Below are 19,980 nucleotides of genomic sequence, written 5' to 3' on the forward strand. Positions count from 1 at the left end.
CGTCTTGCTCTGTTGAGATTTAGAAGTCACCATCATTTGGAGCTGCAAATGGAGAGCAGCTGCTTCAACTTTTTTTTAAGTTTTCTGCAGGAGCATCATATTCAGGGACATAAATGAGACATTGTGACCAGGAGGGCCGCCTTTGGCCGAGGGTTACTTGCCCTGTCTGGGCTGGTAGCAGCAAGGGAGGCACTGCATCAACTAACAGCGAAGAGCCCACGTCCCCTCAGTGGAGAGTTTTAAAAACAATGCACTTCGCCGACATTGGAACACTAAAGCACCACCCCCCCCCCCCCCCCGTCTTGATCCCTGTGGTATAATGATACATGATATTATCAGATACATGTATGAAGTATCTATTCTAATGTGTACAGACATATCTTCATGTTTATATTCATTGCAGGGACTCATTTTTACCATTCTAGTTTACAGTGGCTAATTTTGGCATTGATGCCTAAATCCTAACAATCGCATCCATAACTCCTGTCTTTCAATTTTTAGAATGAAAAAATGTAGTTATATTTTATTTCCTATGGACTGTCCTGTGCAATTTTAATTCGGTAATACTTCAATTTGTTACTGCTTCCAGTTCATCAGATGTAGACGTGCTTAGCTGCTGGTTATTTAGCTTTTTGAAACGTAGGCCTCAGTAATGTTGTTGAGGTATGTGGTTAAAATACACATTTTTTTTTTTAAATGTTAAAATCAAGATTCCCGTCGGCCAGCTTGCTTTCTCCTCGTCTAACCTTGTATTTCTTTAACATTTACAATGATAATCATCATAGATATATGTGCACTATATTATTACTTTTACTATCAGTTGGATTAACTGGAAGGATACTTATCACAAAAACGTTTTAATTTGTGATTACTTTTATAAAATGTTTGAGTTTTAGATTAACACACACACACACACACACACACACACACACACACACACACACACACACACACCGAGCACCTACAGGGGGAGACAGACACACACACACTCTCTGACCGGTTAGAAATTCAAAACACAACCGCCTCACATTATCTCCCGTCCTGCACCGCGGCCTCCAAAAACCTCTAACGGTCGTTTTTAATTTAAGACATAAAATAAATAAAAATCACAGGAGCAATATTATTTGAAAGCGAACACAGATCTCGATTGGGCTGCTCCACAGGCACATTTGGTAGAAAAGGGAATTTTGTCGCGTTCGCGTTGAATTTTCTATTTATTTTTTTTTGTGCGCGTGCGGTGGCAGCGAGGGAAGCTGCGGAGCGCAGCGATTGGCGCCACTTTCAAATCCTCCACTGACACAGGACGAGAGTCCGGCTTAAAAACACTTTTACACCCCTCTTTATCTCGCTTTTTCACAAAAACCCTAACGTCGGGATTACCTCCAAACCCTTCTTTTGAGGGACAGGATTTTTATTCGAGAGGTAAGCGAGTCATTCATTCCATATCAGATATATATATATTTTTTTTAATTATAAAGGACATGGGAATTTTATAAATATCTACAGGGATTTTATCTTCTATTTTGGTCTGTTACAGTCAGTTTTGCCAGGGGAATTGCCATGTTTATGAGTGGGTTCCTCGTCATGAACGGTGTTATGTGAAGCCGAGGAACCTCCAGCTTTCTCGGCTGTAAACAAACGGAAACAAAGGCAGTTACGTTACAACCGGAGCTGTTCTCGACTCCTCGGCTGGACACACGGTCGTTAACTTTTCCCTCTCTCCACAGACAAAGGGGGGGGGAATCTCCGCATAAACTTACGTTAACATTGGATGAATTATTTTATTTTTCTGTACAAAAGAGTTTGAATTGATAACCGAGGAAGCAGACACTCCCCCATACTCAGCCCCCTCCTCTGAGACCCCAGCCCACTCTTGCCGGTCCCACGGACCAAACGCGCTTTCAAATGTGACATTAACCGTGTTTTAAAAAGAGCCAGCAGCGACCCTCGGAACTAGAACGCCCCAGACGAGACGAGCTAACCTTGTTAGCTGGGTTGGTACCGTTAGCACGAGGAGTGCTGACTCAGCAGAACGCTGACAGCGCCGGCCACCTGAAGTTCCTGCTGAAAGTAGAGGCTTTCAGCCTGCTCATCATTTAACCCGAGCTAGAGCTCCACATTAGCCAGCCACGGCTTCTACCGCACCTGACTAAGTCCTCCAATTCTGTCTGTAATTACCCAGTAAGTCGTGTGTTCCTCACATTAAAACGCGACATACCTCGAGCTGTTAAACAAACACAATAAAATACAGAGCCAGGACTCCAGGTTTCATTCATAGTTACAGGCAAAATGGAAACAATATCTGCATGTCCTTAAGCGCAACCTGCGGGATTTCTCTTGTCAACGAGACAGTTGTTGTTTTTTCTCCCCCTCTTATGTGAAATCAGAGGAAAAGCACGAGTGGTGTAATAGTTAGGTCTTTATTTTTGTGTTTTGTTGTCCACCTTTAATCCGTGAATTATGTTGGAAAAAATAGCAAGTAGTCACTGAGTGTAATTTTTTTTTTTTAAAGTTGTATGCTGAATCTTAAGTGTGTGTGTGTGTGTGTGAGAGAGAGAGAAAATCATATTGTGGGTAGAAAAAGACAGGAAATTATATGCCGTGCCTTCTATATCATATTCAACACAATTAGATTTATTATGTCATAATATAGTTTATTGTTACCAAAATTGTACTCTTTGGGGTTAAATGCATCACTCCATTCAGACGTCTTGAGGGTGTCTGTCTGTGGTTGGTTTACATTGTAATTTAGTACATGACATTTATGAAAACATACACACACACACACACACAAAGAGATGGGCACATTAGTAACCACATGTTAGTGATAATATATAAATAAGTTATAAAGGACAAATGTCCTTCTGTGTAAAAAAACTGATGTGGCATTTTGAGTTGTTATTTCCTGTCAGTTCATTGCTTATTTTTAAGATTATAAGATTATAGTTCGTACAAATAATGAACAAGAAGACAATCTGAGAGAACTGTCTTAATTCTTGTGGATTCACATTTTACACAGACGGTTGAAGTAAAATTTAACCTTCCGGTTGTCCAGAACAAACATTTGATTTGCCATATTGTAACTTTCCGTAAATCATTTAATCTTTTTAAATTTAGAAAATGCTGAAAAATTTCTGTGCCGATTTCCCAGAGTATAATGTGACCTTCTCAGACAGCTGTCTGGAGATATTCAGTGTTTAAAGAAAGAAAATCAGCCAGTTATTAGTGTGCAACATCTTCTTAAAATACATATTTCTAAACAGCTATTATTGTTGCCCGTATTTATTTATTTATTTATTTTTTCGCAATTAGTTCTTGGCTGCCACGAGTTATCGATGCTGAATTTCCATTACAGATACACAACATTTTAGCTTCTTCGGTAACCAGTTTTCAATAGTACAGTAAACAGATGACTTCACAAATGTATCAGGCATTAAACTAATGAGTAAAACTAATTTTTTCAAGAGGTATTTGATTAAAAACAAGAGGTGAGGAAGTACGGGAAGCTTCAAATATTTATGTGTGATTGTAAAACTTTTATGGTTGGAATTTTGGCGTTCTTAAGAGTGCAGTGGTGTGTGTGGTCACGTTGTTTCGTGTCTTTTTTTTGTCATCCCTTGCTGTTGTGGGATGCTCAGATTGGCGCATCTGAAATTGCAATCAAAGTAAAAGGTGCTGTATTTAGTTGAGAGCGTTAGAGTGAACGTGTGTGTGTGTGTGTGCGAGCGTGCCTGCTTGCGTGCACGCAGCAGAGAGTGGGCTGAGCCTCTGTCCTCTTGGTAAAGCAGAGTAGTTTGAGAGCAGCACTTTCAGCAGGCGGAGGGCTGGCCTCCTCCTCTTCCTCCTCCTTGCTGACTCCCATTTCATGACCAAATTACAGGAGAAAATCCCACAGCAGAGTAAAGCCAACAGTGAGGGTAGCCATCAGAGCAATTAACGCCATATTCCTGAATAATGCCCATCCACCTGCGGGTGTTTAAAGTGGGCCATCCCACACCGTTGCTGCTGCGGTTTATGGTTTCTGTTATGCAACTCTCTCCGGCTTGAAAGCAAACTTGTATGAAAGCGTGGAGTGCTTTCTCTCTCAGTCACACTTTCTTCATTTTGCTAATCCCCTCCCCCCTTCCCCCCTCCCCCCCTCCTGTTCTCTCTGTCTGACAGCGGAGCAGCTTGGCTGCCGTTCAGCTCAGCGCTCACTCAGCTCACTGCTGCAGCCCCCTCGTCCTCCACTAATTCATTTTTTACTCCCACCCAGCAGCTCCCACAAACCCCTGCTTTCACACCTGTCTCACACACACGTGAGGGATTGACTAGATTTTTTTTCAGATTTTTCCATGCCCCCAAAAATGTTGATTTGTATTGTAGAAAGTGACGGCTGGGGAAAAAGGCTGCAGCCTGTCGGCTTTAAAGCCTCCTGAGCCTCCTCACACTGTCAGTGTGCTCAGCTCAGGCTCCAGCGAGGCAGCGCTCAGGACGACCCACACCCATGGTAGGCAGGATGGGAGGGGAGGCACTCAGGGTTTGGGGGGTCCATTTTTGGGATTGGGACAAGATCTGTATCCTACCCCCCACAGACTCCCTCTCCTAATAGGAACAGAAGCAGGAGCACCAGAAACCCCCAATAGGCCTTTTTCTGTTCTCTGCCCGTCACTCTAGTAGACTACTGCTATATTCCCTCACACACACACACGTGTGTGTGTTTGTGTCACTGGTGTTTTTACACCTGGTGGTTTTTTTTAAATTATCTATTTATTTACATTTTTAAAATCTTTGTTATTTTGTGGTCTTAAAGCAGCATGTAAGTGTGTGTGTGTGTTTGTTATTGTTCCGAACTAGTTAAGGCTGGTTAGTGTGGTGAGTGCCTCCCAGTGATGGACGAGTTTGTGACTAGTCAGGCCTAGTTAACCCTTCGTTTGCCTTATAATCTCAGGAGCAAACGGTAAGTGATTTTTTTTTCCCCCTCTGGTGTGATTAAAATGGCCTCTTACTGGAGCGAACAGCACACCACTTTCTCTCTCTCTCTCTCTCTCCCCCTCTCTCTCCCTCTTACATTCTCTCTCTCTTACTTTCCTTCCACCCCAACTCTTTCCCCCTATCTCTCTCTCTCTCTCTCTGCCCCTTGATAGTCTTCCACTCTGTTTTCTATTTTTCCTCTGAGTGAGCATGCAGTCTGCCACCGTCTCCAACTGACATCATGACCTTTCTAATATCCTCACTTCTGATCAACTGAGTGGCAACAGGTTTCGAGAAGCTTCAGCATTGCTGCTGTTCATCACATCAGCGACTGGCTTTCTTTTTCCAGAGTATTTCATTTTCTCATGTTTAATTTGCGGCAGAACATTTGAGTTACTCGAACTTTTAGCTTTTCTATGTCACCTAAACCCACGTAATAGGTACAAAGTCAAACCTTGAAGTGCATCAGTGCGGTGTGGCATCAGGATTCCATACCCAACCTTATTTCAGACTCTTTGACATTACAGGTGTAGTTACACCATATACAGGTTTTTTATTGCTTAAAGACAGAATCATTTATTAAGAAAAAAAATTGTAAATGACCTCTGACCTTCTCAGAAACGATTATTTCCTGTTGTCCCTCTTTATATCATTGAAAATATATTTATTCCTATTTTTATTTAATTTTCTGTTTGTGTGGGTTTGTTTTTACTTTGGTTATGTCATGTACATATCTCATTTAGCTTTACTGGTGCTCAGGTGCCTATTTATTCAATTTAAAGCAAGATATTAATTCGTTTATTTCACTGAAAAGCCCCAAATATTTTCTATCAAAAGTACAGTGGCTTTTTCCAGATAATTATTTATTTTATACTGTATATGGAGAAATATCTCCGACTTCACTCAACCACACGCCAATGCTAAAGGTTACAGTGGAGCAAATGAATAGACGACAGTGACAAGCAGCATGCGTTTACATCACCAATAAGTCTTTATGTGGCTGCCAGTCTGGTTCTGACCCATGTGGATCTGACCTGGCTGCTTGACTGAGGTTCTGTGGCTTTGCCAAATGATACAAGGAGCAGCACCAACTGTATTTATGGCTGAACGATTTGGAAACATTTCTAACTGATTAATAACATTAGAGGCAATCATCATCCTTACGTCATTTTAATGTAAAAATATATTGAAATGATCATTATTTCATCGTTGCAGAGATCTGAACAAAACAAACATGTTTTCTTAAGGAAGTAGAGCACCGTTAGCATGCTCGGAGAACTCTGCAGTTCCACAATACTTTAGGTAAAGTATGAAGTGATAATAAACTTTGGTTAGAATTAAAATGTTACTGCCTGTGTTTTGCATATTGCCGTATTTAAAACATGTCATAACATAAAATAAAGATATAAGATTATTTTGATAAAAATTTTAATATATTGGTCTTGTAGACAGATATGTCAGCGATTGTTTTCTAAATTCACTCAATGAAAAATGCCAGCCTACAGGGTAAGTAATGCGGGCCAACTGATAAGCTGGCCGTTACTGTCCAATCACGGACGAATTGTACGAGTGAACATGTTTGTTTGTTTGTTTTTTTTTGGTTTTTTTGTTAAGCTTAAATAATAAATTTCTACCAGGACATCAAATGCAGAAAACAATTCCTATGGCGATTTTTTTAAAATGATGTAACGTACTGTGACCAGCAGAGAGCGCTCCAGCACACCCGCCCTGTTTGTTTTACTATTTTGTTTTGGTTTTGATTTAAGCGGTCAGGAATAACGGTGTGAAATTTTTTTCTGTTGTTTTTTTTTAAAAAAAAAAAAAACAATTTTTAATCAAAGCAAGTAAAAGAATTTAGCCGTATGAGTTCCCATCCTCATATTGGTACAATACTGGTGCTCAATGAACGCAGAAAGGGTCCATTTTCAGTCCAGCTGAAAACTTCACAATATAGGTAACACTTAAGTGGATTTTTTTTTCCTGTCCTAAATTCAGAATCAGAATTACGCTAAAAGATCCCATATCAATCAGACCCTATTAATTATTAATGTTCCACATGAAAACAAATTATTTATCTTGCCATTAGTATAGCATCTTCCCGAGTACAAGAGGAGCAGGTACTACAATACATGCCAAATATTTCCATGCTTAATCTGTTAACCGTTTCGTGTGTATGGATTTTGAAAAATGCCTGTCACAATTCCCCACAGCTGGAAGGCACAGGCTGCATGATAATATTGAAAATGTACCGTTCTCAGCATACGACCCTAGTTTTTTAAGTAAATCGATACCAGTCAGATGGCCAATATTTAGCCCAGTAGCCTGGTTTTGCTCAAATTTCTTTCTCTTTGCTCGTCGTCATGGATGAGGAAACAGCAAAAATGTGATCATCTGACTAATCCATCATTTACCGGCTTTTCTAAATATTTTAGAGGTGAAAATGTGACTTCTTCACATTCTCTATGTTTACATGTGTTGTTTTTTTTTTCTTTCTTCAGTCTGTATAAAATTAAAACTTGTTTCTGTATATTAAGACAATATTAGCTATCAGCAGAATTAAGTTGTTAAGTATTGGTTAAAAAAGTCCTGTCCAACAGTTCCAGAGACTCTTCATGTTCAATCGTGACACAAAAGCATGAAAATTTTATTCTGTAAGAGTTTGAAAAGAACAACTATCTGACATTTTCCCATCAAAACTGATTTCTCAATGATCAATCAATGATTCCTGATGATTTTGGGGGGGATCTTTGGATCCATTTATTGCTGTATCTATTGTACCATCATCTATGTCTCCAGCACTGTTAAGTCCCGACCAGCAGTGAGCTGTCTGTGAGTGAGTGTGTGTGTGTGTGTGAGTGAGAGAGAGAGTGAGTGTGTGTGGTGGTGGTGGGGGGGACATGACCTGCCAAGGTCCCTACACTAGCCTGATATTTCTTCTCATGGTGGTTGATACTAGAGCTGGTGAAATCAGTATTTTGCCGTGGTCAATGACTGCAGCAGTAACACGAAATAAGACGTGATTCTGGGAAATTACGTCAACACAGTTTGTTAACCAAGTTATCATTTTCATCTCCTATCAGCGTGCCGATTTGAGGCTGTCTTCTTCCGCGCTATTAATTTTTAATGTGTTTTACTTCAGTTGTTGTATCGGTGTGAAATTGTAAAGAGGTGTGTGTGTGTAAATAGTGTAACTGGAATTTTGTGCTTAAATAGACATCAAAGGACAAATTCATGTGCAGAATATTACAAAAACAGCTTATCTATTTCCTCTCCAGGTATTTCTACCCACCCAGATGTATACTGTTGATTGATAGATTCCGTATCATTTTTCTGCTGTCATTCTTCCAGGAGATCTCTCGTGTCTCTGGTCTCCTCTTCACTTCTAGTCTGTCTTCTTTCTCTTTTTTTTTCTTTCTTCTTTTTCCTTCCTCCATTTTGTCTCCCTCAACCATTTTGTTTGTCTTAGATGTTCCTCACTAATGACACGGAATAGAAAACTATTTTGTCAATTATTACAAACAATACAATCTATCACAGATTGTTTTTGTTTTTTTAAAGAGAGAGAGAGACTCGTAGAATTGATAGGTCGTGCAATATCTGTGGTCACATGACAGCATGTTTGCTGTCCATCAAACACATGAATGTGACTGTAATAATATTCTAATAATGTGAACGTCTCTTTTCCCACAGTGTGTGTGCAGCAATGAAGATGGCATGTCTGTGTGTCCAGGGAGCGCTCTAGCAGCACATCATGTTTTGCAGATAAAGACTGAATCACTCCAAATCATGACGTGCTGCCACCGTGAGTCTTGGGACCTCCCCCTCCAGCACCGCCAACACTACAGAGCATTTGTCAATTAAAATCCACCACGTCTCCACTCCTATCTGCTGCTCTGTTTGTGCCACTGCGTGCAGTGTTGCTTCCTCCAAATCGGTGACCAGTTCTGGTTACGGAACGTCATCGCTGTTCATTCTCCGAGGGTTCCTTTATTGAATCAGAGGTCATCAGTGGCGATGCCCGTATTGTAACGCGAATGATAAATTTAAGGCGTGTTTACATGAGTAAAGATGATCAGCCCTGTAAGTCGGGGACACTGACAGTGACACATCATGTGTATTTCATGTCCCACCACTACTCTTCTTTTCTACAAATTAGAGCTTAAGACAAACTATTAAAATATGAAACTTTGTTAAGAAAATATCGAATATTTGACCTGAATAGTCACAAGTATTGGTAAAATGATAAAAGGTCGTTCGATGGTTTTAGAGAGGGCTCAGACCCTCACTGGGTCAGACTGTAGCCACACCAACTACTCATCTTTGTCAGCCGCGAGCATCAGGTTCATGGAAAATGAACAAAATGTTGACTGAGAAATGTAACTCCCCGTTTTTTTGTTCACACAAGGAGTGTGTGTCATACTTATGTCTTATCAGTTAACACGCTCCCTGCTGGGGGCTACGTATGAACTTTATCTCAACGATATATATATATATATATATATATATATATATATATATATATATATATATATATATATATATATATATATATATATATATATATATATATACACACTTACATTTTTATCGACATAAGTCATTTCTAGGAGGCTTTCTCTTCTGGCCCGATTCATTGTTTTATTATATAAATACATCAGAAGTGATCCATGTGCTGCCCTGTTGTTGATCTTACACTTGAGACTGAACTGTCAGTGATTAAATGACATGCATGCAGACGCAACACACTAGATATCTTTCTGGTATTTGACTCCCCAGTATCTGGCAATGTCCAATACGGGTACCGATACATGATGTATACTGACATCTTGCGTATCCTGACATAAACATGAAAACGTTGCGAATTTGAAAGACGGACATTTTCTGTATTTCTGAATCCTTTGGAAAAGCCCGTAAGATATATATCAATGACACTGTGTGTTCATCAGCACACGACAGAGATGTCAAAAAATATGGCTGACATCTGCTGATATTCTGGTGTATATAATTATTGTGTAACTCTGTGTATGTTTCTCTGTTCATTGAGAGCTCCCCTGTGTCTCCGCCGTCAACACATAACTAAATCTCGAGCCCATGGGTTCTGTGGTTGTCCCTTTTAAGCTTTTGACCCTTCCAGTTGTCATGGAAGAAAAAAAAAAGTTGCGCTCTCTCTCTCTCTCATTTTTAAGAAGTATTTTTCTTCCAGTCTTACACATTACTTACAGTAATTGCGGTAATGAATGTAGTTTGTGCTGAAAAGATTTTTTTTTTTCCTTCAAAAAATATAATTAAAAAATGAATTAGGCAGACGTCTGTCCAGTTCGCTCATCATCTCTCGGAAGTATCAGATGCAGTACATATGTGAGTAAATGGGTCTTGCCAAATCTTTTGGGGAAAGTTTTTTTTTTGTTTTGTTTTTTAATTCTAATTCATAATGTTCCCGTGTGTTTTTCACTTCATGTTTACACAGATAATGTCGGCCAGTTCTGCCGTCAGTCTATCGGTAATTTATTAAGATTGAGATGAGGCGCTAAGATAAACGTTGCCGTCCGTTACTTGAACAGAAGAATGAACACACATGCTTGTAACGTGAACCTGTGTGTGTCGGACATCACGCGTGTCCTCCATCATAATCTGTAACTGCGGCAGAAACACCAGCCTTGCAGCTCCATTGACAGTAATGCCAACTTATGCTACGGTTTGACCCCTCCATCAGAGGTTCAGCTGGGCTCCGACATCAAATTGAGGATACACTCCGCTGAAATCTTTACGCGTCGACTAAACGACACGACGTGACGCTAATGACAATTTATTCCTGTATTACTGTGCGGGTGATGTAGCGTCCTAGCGATCACTCATTACCTCACTGACCTGAGAGCAACCATGGTCACCCACATATGCTCTGTCTCTGTCTGTGCAGCTCACAGCTCTGTTCCCCAGCGGTCATCGCTGAAGCCTCCCCATGTTTAGATTCATCAATTCACACACACACACACACACACCGCTAACGACCCCATCTGACCCGCTCCCCATTGATGTCCATACAGCTCCACTAAACGGGGTTAAACCAAGTTTTTGTTTGTGATTCGTCACATCACATGAGCCTGGTTGTTTGTGCAGCCGGTGATCTCTGTTTCTCTCACACACACACACACACACACACACCTACATCTCCTTCCTCATGATGGAGACAAGTTACAAAGGTAATAGCTGTTATTAATAAAGTATTCTGAATCTGAATGGACTGATAGCAACCATGTAGCATAGAGGCCAATTTGGCGCAATATTAGAAATAATAATACAAAGGAAAGCAGTCGCTGTCACCCTTAAGGACAAACTACATAATGTGTGCAACGTCAATGACGCTCTACTATTTTTATTTTTATTTTTTCATAATTTCTTTTTCCAAACAATAAATTTAAGAATTATCCTCATGGAAAATGTCCCAACTAATTCCTCTCGGTTCAGGATAAGAGGTTTGAAGAGATGGGAATCGCTTTCTCCTCTGGCATTTCAAGTGTCTGTGAAACATACTTTTGATATTAAGAGAAATATCTTTCTTCTTATTTTTGTTTTTTTTTTTGTTTTTTTTGTGGGAATGATGCCTGGTATTTCCTCTGTGTGAATATGGTGGGAACATTTTTGTGCATATTCATGAATGTTTAGAAGTGTAGCGGTGATAATTGAGGGTGCAATTCCCCCAGAAGGGTTGGTTTTCCTGAATGTTTCATTGTTCTCGGCATTCATTTGTGTCAGTCGTTTTATTGGCTGTTTTAATGTGCACAAATATTAAGTGATGATCTTGTCATAGCATTTATAGATCGGAATAAATCATTTTGTGAGTGTGTGTGAGAGAGAGCATCAGTCGAGAGTGTGTCAGGCTGTAGCAGCACATCATTACTGGTATGTGTTCTGGGCGTTGCCAGTATGAGACGTGCTGCTTCTGTCAGACATACATTGGCCTTCGCCGACATCTTCCAACATTCCTGCTGTCCACATCTGGATGGCTATCGCACTGCGTGCACGTCTTTCAGATGACACCCATTTGGATGTTGACTGTGTTTCTGTGTATTAAATTTTTTTTAAAAATATTCCACTTTCAAGTGCACTCTTATTTTTCCACACACAAAGTTCAACTGAAACTAACATCCAGCAAACCCTCTGCAATAGAAATTCGATTTTTGTAGAGTTTTAAATCATTAAAATCCATCATTATGGCAAATATTTTATTTTCAGTTGGATTTCTATAAAGTTTCTATCACAATAATCCCGATTCTGGGGAAGCAACCGTCTGAATTATAAGATTTATACGGTCGTGGAAAAACGGAATTTTCAAAAATAGGCGTTTTTAGGCCTGAAAAGGTTTTGAAAATAAAATTTTGATAATTTTTTTTTTTTTTTTGGTACAAATACTGAATATGAGCATTAGAAGTTCGGTTCAGATCAACAAAGACAAATCTCTGTTCGGTTCATTTTTGTCCCCCTGTACATTTTTTATCAAATTAACAGCTTGTTGTGTTTTCGGGACATCTGTGCTGGAACATGATTTGAATTTCTGTTTTTTTTTTTTTTTTTCAAATATGCGTAAACTAATTTTACACAGTGGATATTTATGAAAATGTTGCTTAGAAGTCACAGATTCTGGCTGGTGAAGCGTATGAATGCTGTTGGGAGGAATATTTCTGGAACACCCAGAAAAGGAATCAAGTCGGAGAGGTCAAACTGTACGAGGAGGGACTGAGCCGGGGGCTGAACACTCTCATTACGTCGCGTGTTAATCTGCATTGTCTATTATATGGCCAGCAGTTCACTACAACAATGACATCAGAAACAAATCACCTGTTACATGTCAACATCCACAATTATTTCTATTAAAATTTAACAGACTAACCAAAAAAAAAAAAAAATTAAGACATTTGTTGCTCTCGGACCCCTGCGAACTGCTCCGTGTGACTGTTCGACAAGGGCAGGACAGGATGGCGCAGCTTGCCGTTACTTTTACATAAATGACGCTGGTAAATCTGGTATCGGATGGATCGGAAAACGTGATCTCGTGAATATTTTCCCTACTTATTTAAATCTCAGAAACACAGTGAATGACCCGCCCGCTCCCTGGCTGCTCTACGAGCATTCACCCAATAAAATGTCCGGGGGGGATAAAAAAAAAAGGTAGTGATTGGACCTCGACTTAGACCTGTTAAAAACAATGCTTCCGCACCTACGCGTGCCTCCCATTTTCACATCTCGCCCTTTTAAACGGTGGACAAATGACAAACCTGAACATCAAAACCCTACAGTGCCAGTCATAACGTCGTGATTCCAACTGATGGAGAGAATCAACTGGGTTGACCGCTAACACATCAAGAGTGCACTCACTTAGCTAAATGTTCTCCTAATGTCAACATTCAAACAAGAATTTACTGCCCCCCCCCAAAAAGAAGTACTACTGCAAAAAATACGTCTTCCTTCTTGATTGGTAGATGCGGGTTGAGCATCGGTGTTTCTCCGGCCATTTCGTCATGGCCTCTCGTTGTGTTGTCAAATGTTTGTTATCCTCCACCATCGTTGGAGAAACACAGGATGTAGAATCCTTGAACGCAGGATTCCTTCCTTGGATTTCCTTGCAGAGCTAAAGGTCAATTCAGAGTAGGAGAATCGGACAAAAAAAAAAAAACAACTGAAGTACCCTGCTTTAAAAAAAAAAACAAAAAAAAAACATGGATGGGAGTCCAGCATTTAACAACACAATATTTGATGAGGTCACGTTCACTGTAACATGAGGTCAGTTTATTATCTTCATCGCTGCAGTGCCAGAAGGTCAACGGGAGAGCAGAGGAAGGTCGCTGGCGTTCATGATGAGACTTGAATCCAGGTTCAGATTATCTAAGGACACACACAGACATGTGGTTACAACGTTGCAATCTTCAATTCCATCTGAAGAGGCTACATCATGTAGTTTCACCGGTTACTACAAAAGCAGAAAACCAAGTGTGTAAGTATTTACTCGACTGTGGAGTCCATCGTATTTATCTGTATAATTACTGCTAACGTTCAAATCGCAGAACTCACGAGGTCGCGCGTTTCTTCATCAACCACAGGCCGTTTTTGTGAGACAGTAAACCAGGTTGGAGGTCACGGAACCCGATCAAATTCACCTTGTTTACGCGTGTTTACCGGCATGGACAAAAACTTAACACCGTATGAACTTGTTCTGTTTTTACAGAAAATACCGGCATTGGCAAATACCAGCGCATTGGATACGGACAAGAAAATCCCACAGCTTTTCCAAACATACTAGTTTTATCATGGATGCTTAGATTATTTTACTTTGCACACAGAAACAAAATAATTTCACCCAAAAAACCGCCAGGGTTAAACTGATCAGCCCCCTTGATGACACGCGTGTATTCTTTTTGCCGGATAAAAGCTTGCAGTTGTCTGCTGTAGAGTTCAACAAGTCTCAGACACGTCCCCTGAGGAATCCCGGTCCGTTCCTCTTTGGCAGGTCTCTCAAGCTCCTCCAGGTTTGTCAGTCAGACCTTGGGCTTCAGTTCACTCCACAGATTTTCAATGGGATCCAAGTCTTCTGGAGGTCGCTCTTCACCGAGAGCCACGCACATTTAGCATTGGTGGTGTGTCGGAAGGCAAAGTGATGACCCCCGACCCAATTTTGCTGCTGGCGGTGTGAGGTTTTCTTTGAAAATGTCCGCATATCCTTACTTTCTTCGTGATTCCCTCCACCTGGACGAGGTTTCCGGTTCTGGGCGCGCTGAACCCCCCCCCCCCCCCCCACAGCTGAATACTCTCACCACCGTGTTTCATTGTGCTCTCTGGGTTCCACGCCTCTCCCTTCTTTCTCCGAACACAAGCGGCGTCTCTATGGACAAACGGCTCCGGTTTCGTCTCGTCCGAGCAAAGGACACACTCCTAGGATGCATAATCCAGGGTTGTCCTGAGCGTCCTTCGGTCTTGAAGTTGCTTGAAGGCCAGGGCCGGATTAACACTCCACAGTGCCCCTGGGCAACAACCTGTTAGTGCCCCCCCCCCCCCCCCCAACCCCCCAAACGGTTTGGAAAAAAATTACCTATTTTCGGTATATTCTTTAAACTTTCCGCCTTTTTAGAATCCCTGTCCTTTTTTAATTTTCGTTTAGCGTTCCCACTAAGCTGACCAACAGGTTTCTCCATTTTCTTTTTTTTTTTTTTAATCGAAATCTCCCTTGCCTTGATTGGCATCACCATTGCTTTGACCCGCCCCATGGCGGGCTGACGACCAATGAGGGGGCTCTGCCCCTCAACTTGGACTTGCGCTGACAAAAGCTACAGTGGCAGCTGTCAGGCTTAAAGCATAGTGAGACTAATATTTTTTTTTGCTTTTGCACTGATTGCCGCGGGCCCTCTAAGGATCCCGCGGCCCCTCTAAGGATCTAGGGCCCCTGGGCAACTGCCCAGTTGCCCTAATGGTTAATCCGGCCTTGTTGAAGGCGTCTCTCCTGTAAAAGTGGAGTTCCTCTTGGTTTGCAACCTCACAGTCCATTCCTATGTGGGGCTCTAGCGATTGTCTGCGTTGAGACGACAGTTCCCAACTTGGCTAAGTCACTGGCCAGCAGTCGTCCGGGGGTCTTTGGACACATCTCTCACTAGTTTTCTTTCGAGAGTCTTTCGCTTCCTACCCCTTGTTTTGTTTTTCCTCCTGATGACAGTTGTCACTTTATCACAACAAACGACACTTTACAAGTAGAGCAGGTCCAGCGCTCCCCTCCAATTCATCTGAAACCAACGATTCCCCGCGAGCAAGCGCGTCCTGCCACAAGCGCAACGAAAACCTCCCTTCAGCAGGTAGGAACGTGGAGCAGAGCTGGGCTCAACAGGGACGGATGTCTGCTTTGACCGGTTGGGGGGGGGGGGCAGATCGGGATGTGAACTTTGTAGGTTAAGTAGCATAGATGACTAGCCAAGCATCATCTTGGGTGCGCTGCTGTGATTGGTTGATTCAGCTCAGAGCATTTGATGACATTCAGCAGAGTCTCCCACCCCCTGGGACCCCAGGCAATCCTTTCCAGCACCAACCCCGGAGGACACAAGCATTTTTCTATTTTAAGGGTGGTGTGTTCCTTTCAATTTTGGCTGCTTGGAGTCTAATAATCATCCTTCACGATAAAGACCATGGGGTTTTGACTCACTTAGGGCTCGTTTCCACCGGCTCACTTCGGCTCGGCTCGCCCCCGTTTCCACCGGCACCGGTACTCACCGTTACCATTTTGGTCCCTGCTCCGCTGGGGTTCCAAGCGAGCAGAGCAGGGACTAAAACTGGGGCGCTGATTGGGCAACTCACCCGCTTCCGTCGTCTACTTGGTATCATCTTGGCCTCGGTGGAATACTGGTCGATCGCTTGGTGGAGTCTTTTATTCTTTTCTTGGCTGTTCTGTTTCACCGCTTGAAGCCTTGCCCGTCTGTCGTCCCTCACTTTTAGTTGAAGCAAAAACCACAGACCGAGCGACAGGCAGAACGCTGCCTCCGTGTCCTCTATTGCTGACGTGGTGCCAAGAGCAAGCGGAAACGCACCGACCCGAGCCGAAGTGAGCCGGTGGAAACGCGCCCTTGGATCTGGTTTGGTGTAGAAGCGTCAAGACAAATGTCCGAACGCAAGCGGCCCTTCATATCGAAACAGTAATTCCGCCCAGAATTACCAAAAGTTGACATAAACCAGGATCTTACAGCAGAATCAATCAGAGCAGTCGTTCAAGATTCATCAGAGGTCATTCAGGAAAAATTCACCTTGATCGAAGTTGTTTAATTTTTTGGAGGCGGATCCCTCTCCGAGTCCCTCAATGTCTACCAGGTCACTGTTGACATCTGAATCATTTAGAGCACTGAGGGTCACATCTTCACATACAAAGAAGAAACATTTATTAGAGGATAAATAGTGAGTGATTTAAAAAAAAAATAAAGCTACAATAGCATTAGCATTGCTTGCTGATTCTTGCTTATCTCACTGACGTCTTCCAATGTCGGACACGGAGGCGATGTTTTGAGCCAAATTCAGGGTCATGGGGGGGGATTCATTTCCACGACGACACCGATGACGACAACGAAGAATGTCGCCGATAAATCTGATCCGAAAACCTCTGGGTTCCACAATTTTAATACCCTCCTTTGTTTTATCCGCACGTGCTACTGGGTCCTCACACCTCCACGCGCTCGCACTAAAGCTAAACTCTCGCATCACGTAAACGTTCCCAATGTTTCCGCATCAACGCCGGTGCTACTTCTAAAGAATTCCGTCATTTCTATCCTGCTCCTTCATACCCGTCTCATCACTTTAAATCTTCCATACTATCTCCTGCTCTCGCCGTTTTCACTCACCCCCCCCCCCCTTCCTTCCTGTCTTCTAACCCTCACCACATTCATATTTAGAGATCTAAGTGTCATGCTGCTGTCCTGCAGGAATTAATTTACCGCACAATTTGACGGTCGTTCAGGAGTTTTTCCTTATCTGAATAGACGTCGATGTGTTTTGCAGGGACCGGCAAACTTGGGATTCATGATTAATAAAAATACATTTAAAAAAAAAAAAAGGGACTTCGACTCCCTCGTAACTTTCGGTCCTTTTAATGTCGGAAACGTGACGTGATGTGTCGCACGCACGGCTAACGGAGAGAATCGGTGACTTCATTCATTGCTGACATGTCAAGCAACGGCAGCAGGGAGGCGCGAGAGCTGATGCTCCGTGATTCCGCCCATCGGAGGCAGGGTTATGCACCAGATGTTGCAAGATGGCGACGAGCTTCGTGTGCATTAAGACGACATCGAGAAGTAGTGCAACTTCCTCTGTTGTGTATGACTGACAATGCCTTACCTGCAGTCTTCTGCTTCTTCATGGTGGGATGGCTGGCACCCGCAAGTCCCGACGCCACGACAACCTGAGGTGACGGCAAAGAGATGCTGGCCGGATTGCCCTGCGCTGCCATGGCAACAGTGGCAGTTGCCTTCTTCATGACCTTCTTGGCTCCATCGGTGGAGGTGGACAGAACGCCATCTTCATACAACTTCCTCTTCACTGTGTTCTTCATCTGATTGCTGGAGGGGACACGGGAGCATCAGTGGCATCCTCCGCTTCCACACAGACAGGAAGTAAAAGGAGAACTACCCACTCTTAGGGAAAGTCCATTGCCCCAAAGCAGGGGTGGACAATCATGTGCCATGGAGGGCCGTGTGTATGCAGGTTTTCCTTCCAACCCAACACTTTAACAGGTGATCCCACTGATTAACACTCCTTCAGCCACAGAAGAGTGTTAATCAGTGGAATCACTTGTTAAAGTGTTGGGTTGGAAGGAAAACCTGCATACACACGGCCCTCCATGGCACATGATTGTCCACCCCTGCCCCAAAGAGTCAGACAAGACTATGGCGACACTCCTCTAGAGAGCTGAGACACGTACTCGTTAATTCGGGATGATGGTGGGGAGCGCGAACACCAGTTAAATGGAGTTAATCCTCCTCAGTCTCTCTTAAAAAGTCAGCCATGATTAGGAGCATGATTACATACAACCCTCACTGAATTCATGAGGGCAAAGATGGAGGAATGCTAACTTTTTTCCACCCACTACAATTCATTGTCCAGGGCTAACAAGGACGGGTCTCAGCTCCCTCACACAGAGAAGGAACTTTAGCTTCTTGTCTATCTTTGGGAACACCAGACGATAAGTTTCCCTAGAGGTTGGCGTGTTCCTTTAAAACTGTACCAAAACTGCATTACCCTGCAGGACTCGAGTCAGCCACCGGGTGGAGCTGCATGGTGAGCTCTCCTAGTTTGGTGAAGGCAGCTCCAGCTGCAGAGAAGATTTCCCCCACCTGCACCACGCACACACAAACACATTAACACGTCTGTTTCCACTGGGTGAGTCAGGGTGATGGGAGTCTGCAGGGAGCCGGAGGGAGCAGCAGTGATGAGCAGCGGCTGAAGTCTGCTGGGGAACTTGCAAGATTGAGCAGGAGAGCACTAACGCTCTGACGGTGACACGGGACAGGAACCGAACACGAACCGTTGAGCAGTCAGGTCTCTCTGAATAAATTAGTGGTCGTGAAAAACACAATGTCCACAACTAGAAACTAAAATGATTGATGCGAAGTGATGAAAAGTCATCTCTTGAACGTAAAACAGGCGTGGTCAGTTAAATTCATTTGGACCGCTGATGAAAAGAAGCCAAACTCTCCGAGCCTTCCAAAATCCACCCCTCCACCCTCAGATGACCTCAAACTCGCTGCTCTGGTAACGAACTCCCGCGAGCTGCAGCGAGGAGCGTGCACGGCTGTGCGCGTGCGTTCGGGTTCACACTGACTCACTTTTATCCGTCGGGGACTCAAGGGTTAAACCGACTTACTTTAGTGGAGGCCGAGGTCATCGTGGAGAGTTCAGTCTGCCGCTCCAATGACGCCCCGCTAGAACTGATGCTGATGTGCTAAGAAGCTAGCTAGCATAGCTAGCACCTAGGACAGAAGCGGAGCGGCTAGCCCGAGCAACTAGCTGCTTCTAAACAGAGCGTCGGTACTCCTCATGCATGTGGGTACAAGGACGCGAATAACATTTAATTACCAACAACTACATCAGACCAACAATTCGACTCGGTGTTCAGGTTCACAGGCAACGAATTCGAACCATAGAACTGCTGCGTTCAGGTTCCCTCGTAAACTCCATTTTCCTCTGATCAAACTTGACTGGAGAAGTTCTGGTTTCCCAAAGTAGTGTTCGTGGACTCCTACAGGGCCCTCCAATGGGAATATTAGAACTTGATTTGTATATTTTTCACAGCTGTAAACAGATCGTTTCTAACGTCATCACTCATCTGACCTTTATGAAATTATAATTTTAATATTGATTAGATTTTTCAGTTTAAAAATGTTTGTCACTTTTTTTATCTTTTTAAATTCTACTCGATATTATTTTAGCAATTTTATTAATATTTATAATCACTACTTATATAGTGCTTTTCAAGATACTCAAAGATGCTTTGCTGCTAATTTGCTCAAA

General features: G+C 42.7%; 1 protein-coding gene across 4 annotated transcripts; it reads right to left on the bottom strand.

Annotated features, from left to right (window-relative positions):
- Positions 1-9,584: 9,584 nt before the first annotated feature.
- Positions 9,585-19,694, bottom strand: LOC147238720 (BPTF-associated chromatin complex component 1). 4 transcript variants are annotated; one of them, XM_086197700.1, is made up of 5 exons: positions 19,334-19,694; positions 18,709-18,803; positions 17,809-18,029; positions 16,728-16,805; positions 9,585-13,833 (listed from the first exon to the last, which is right to left on the bottom strand). In XM_086197700.1, the coding sequence occupies exons 1-5, from the start codon at positions 19,352-19,354 to the stop codon at positions 13,769-13,771; spliced, it is 480 nt and encodes a 159-aa protein (XP_086053826.1). In that variant the 5' UTR covers positions 19,355-19,694; the 3' UTR covers positions 9,585-13,768. The 4 variants fall into 4 exon arrangements, with proteins under 4 accessions (XP_086053826.1, XP_086053825.1, XP_086053828.1 ...); XM_086197699.1 differs by having other exon boundaries at positions 16,728-16,835; positions 19,334-19,682; XM_086197702.1 differs by having other exon boundaries at positions 16,728-16,835; positions 19,546-19,616.
- Positions 19,695-19,980: the final 286 nt, after the last annotated feature.

This window comes from Aulostomus chinensis, chromosome 24 (genome assembly GCF_037954235.1).
Source record: "Aulostomus chinensis isolate RoL2024-O1b breed Wild chromosome 24, RoL_Achi_v1.0, whole genome shotgun sequence".
Lineage (NCBI taxonomy): Eukaryota > Metazoa > Chordata > Actinopteri > Syngnathiformes > Aulostomidae > Aulostomus > Aulostomus chinensis.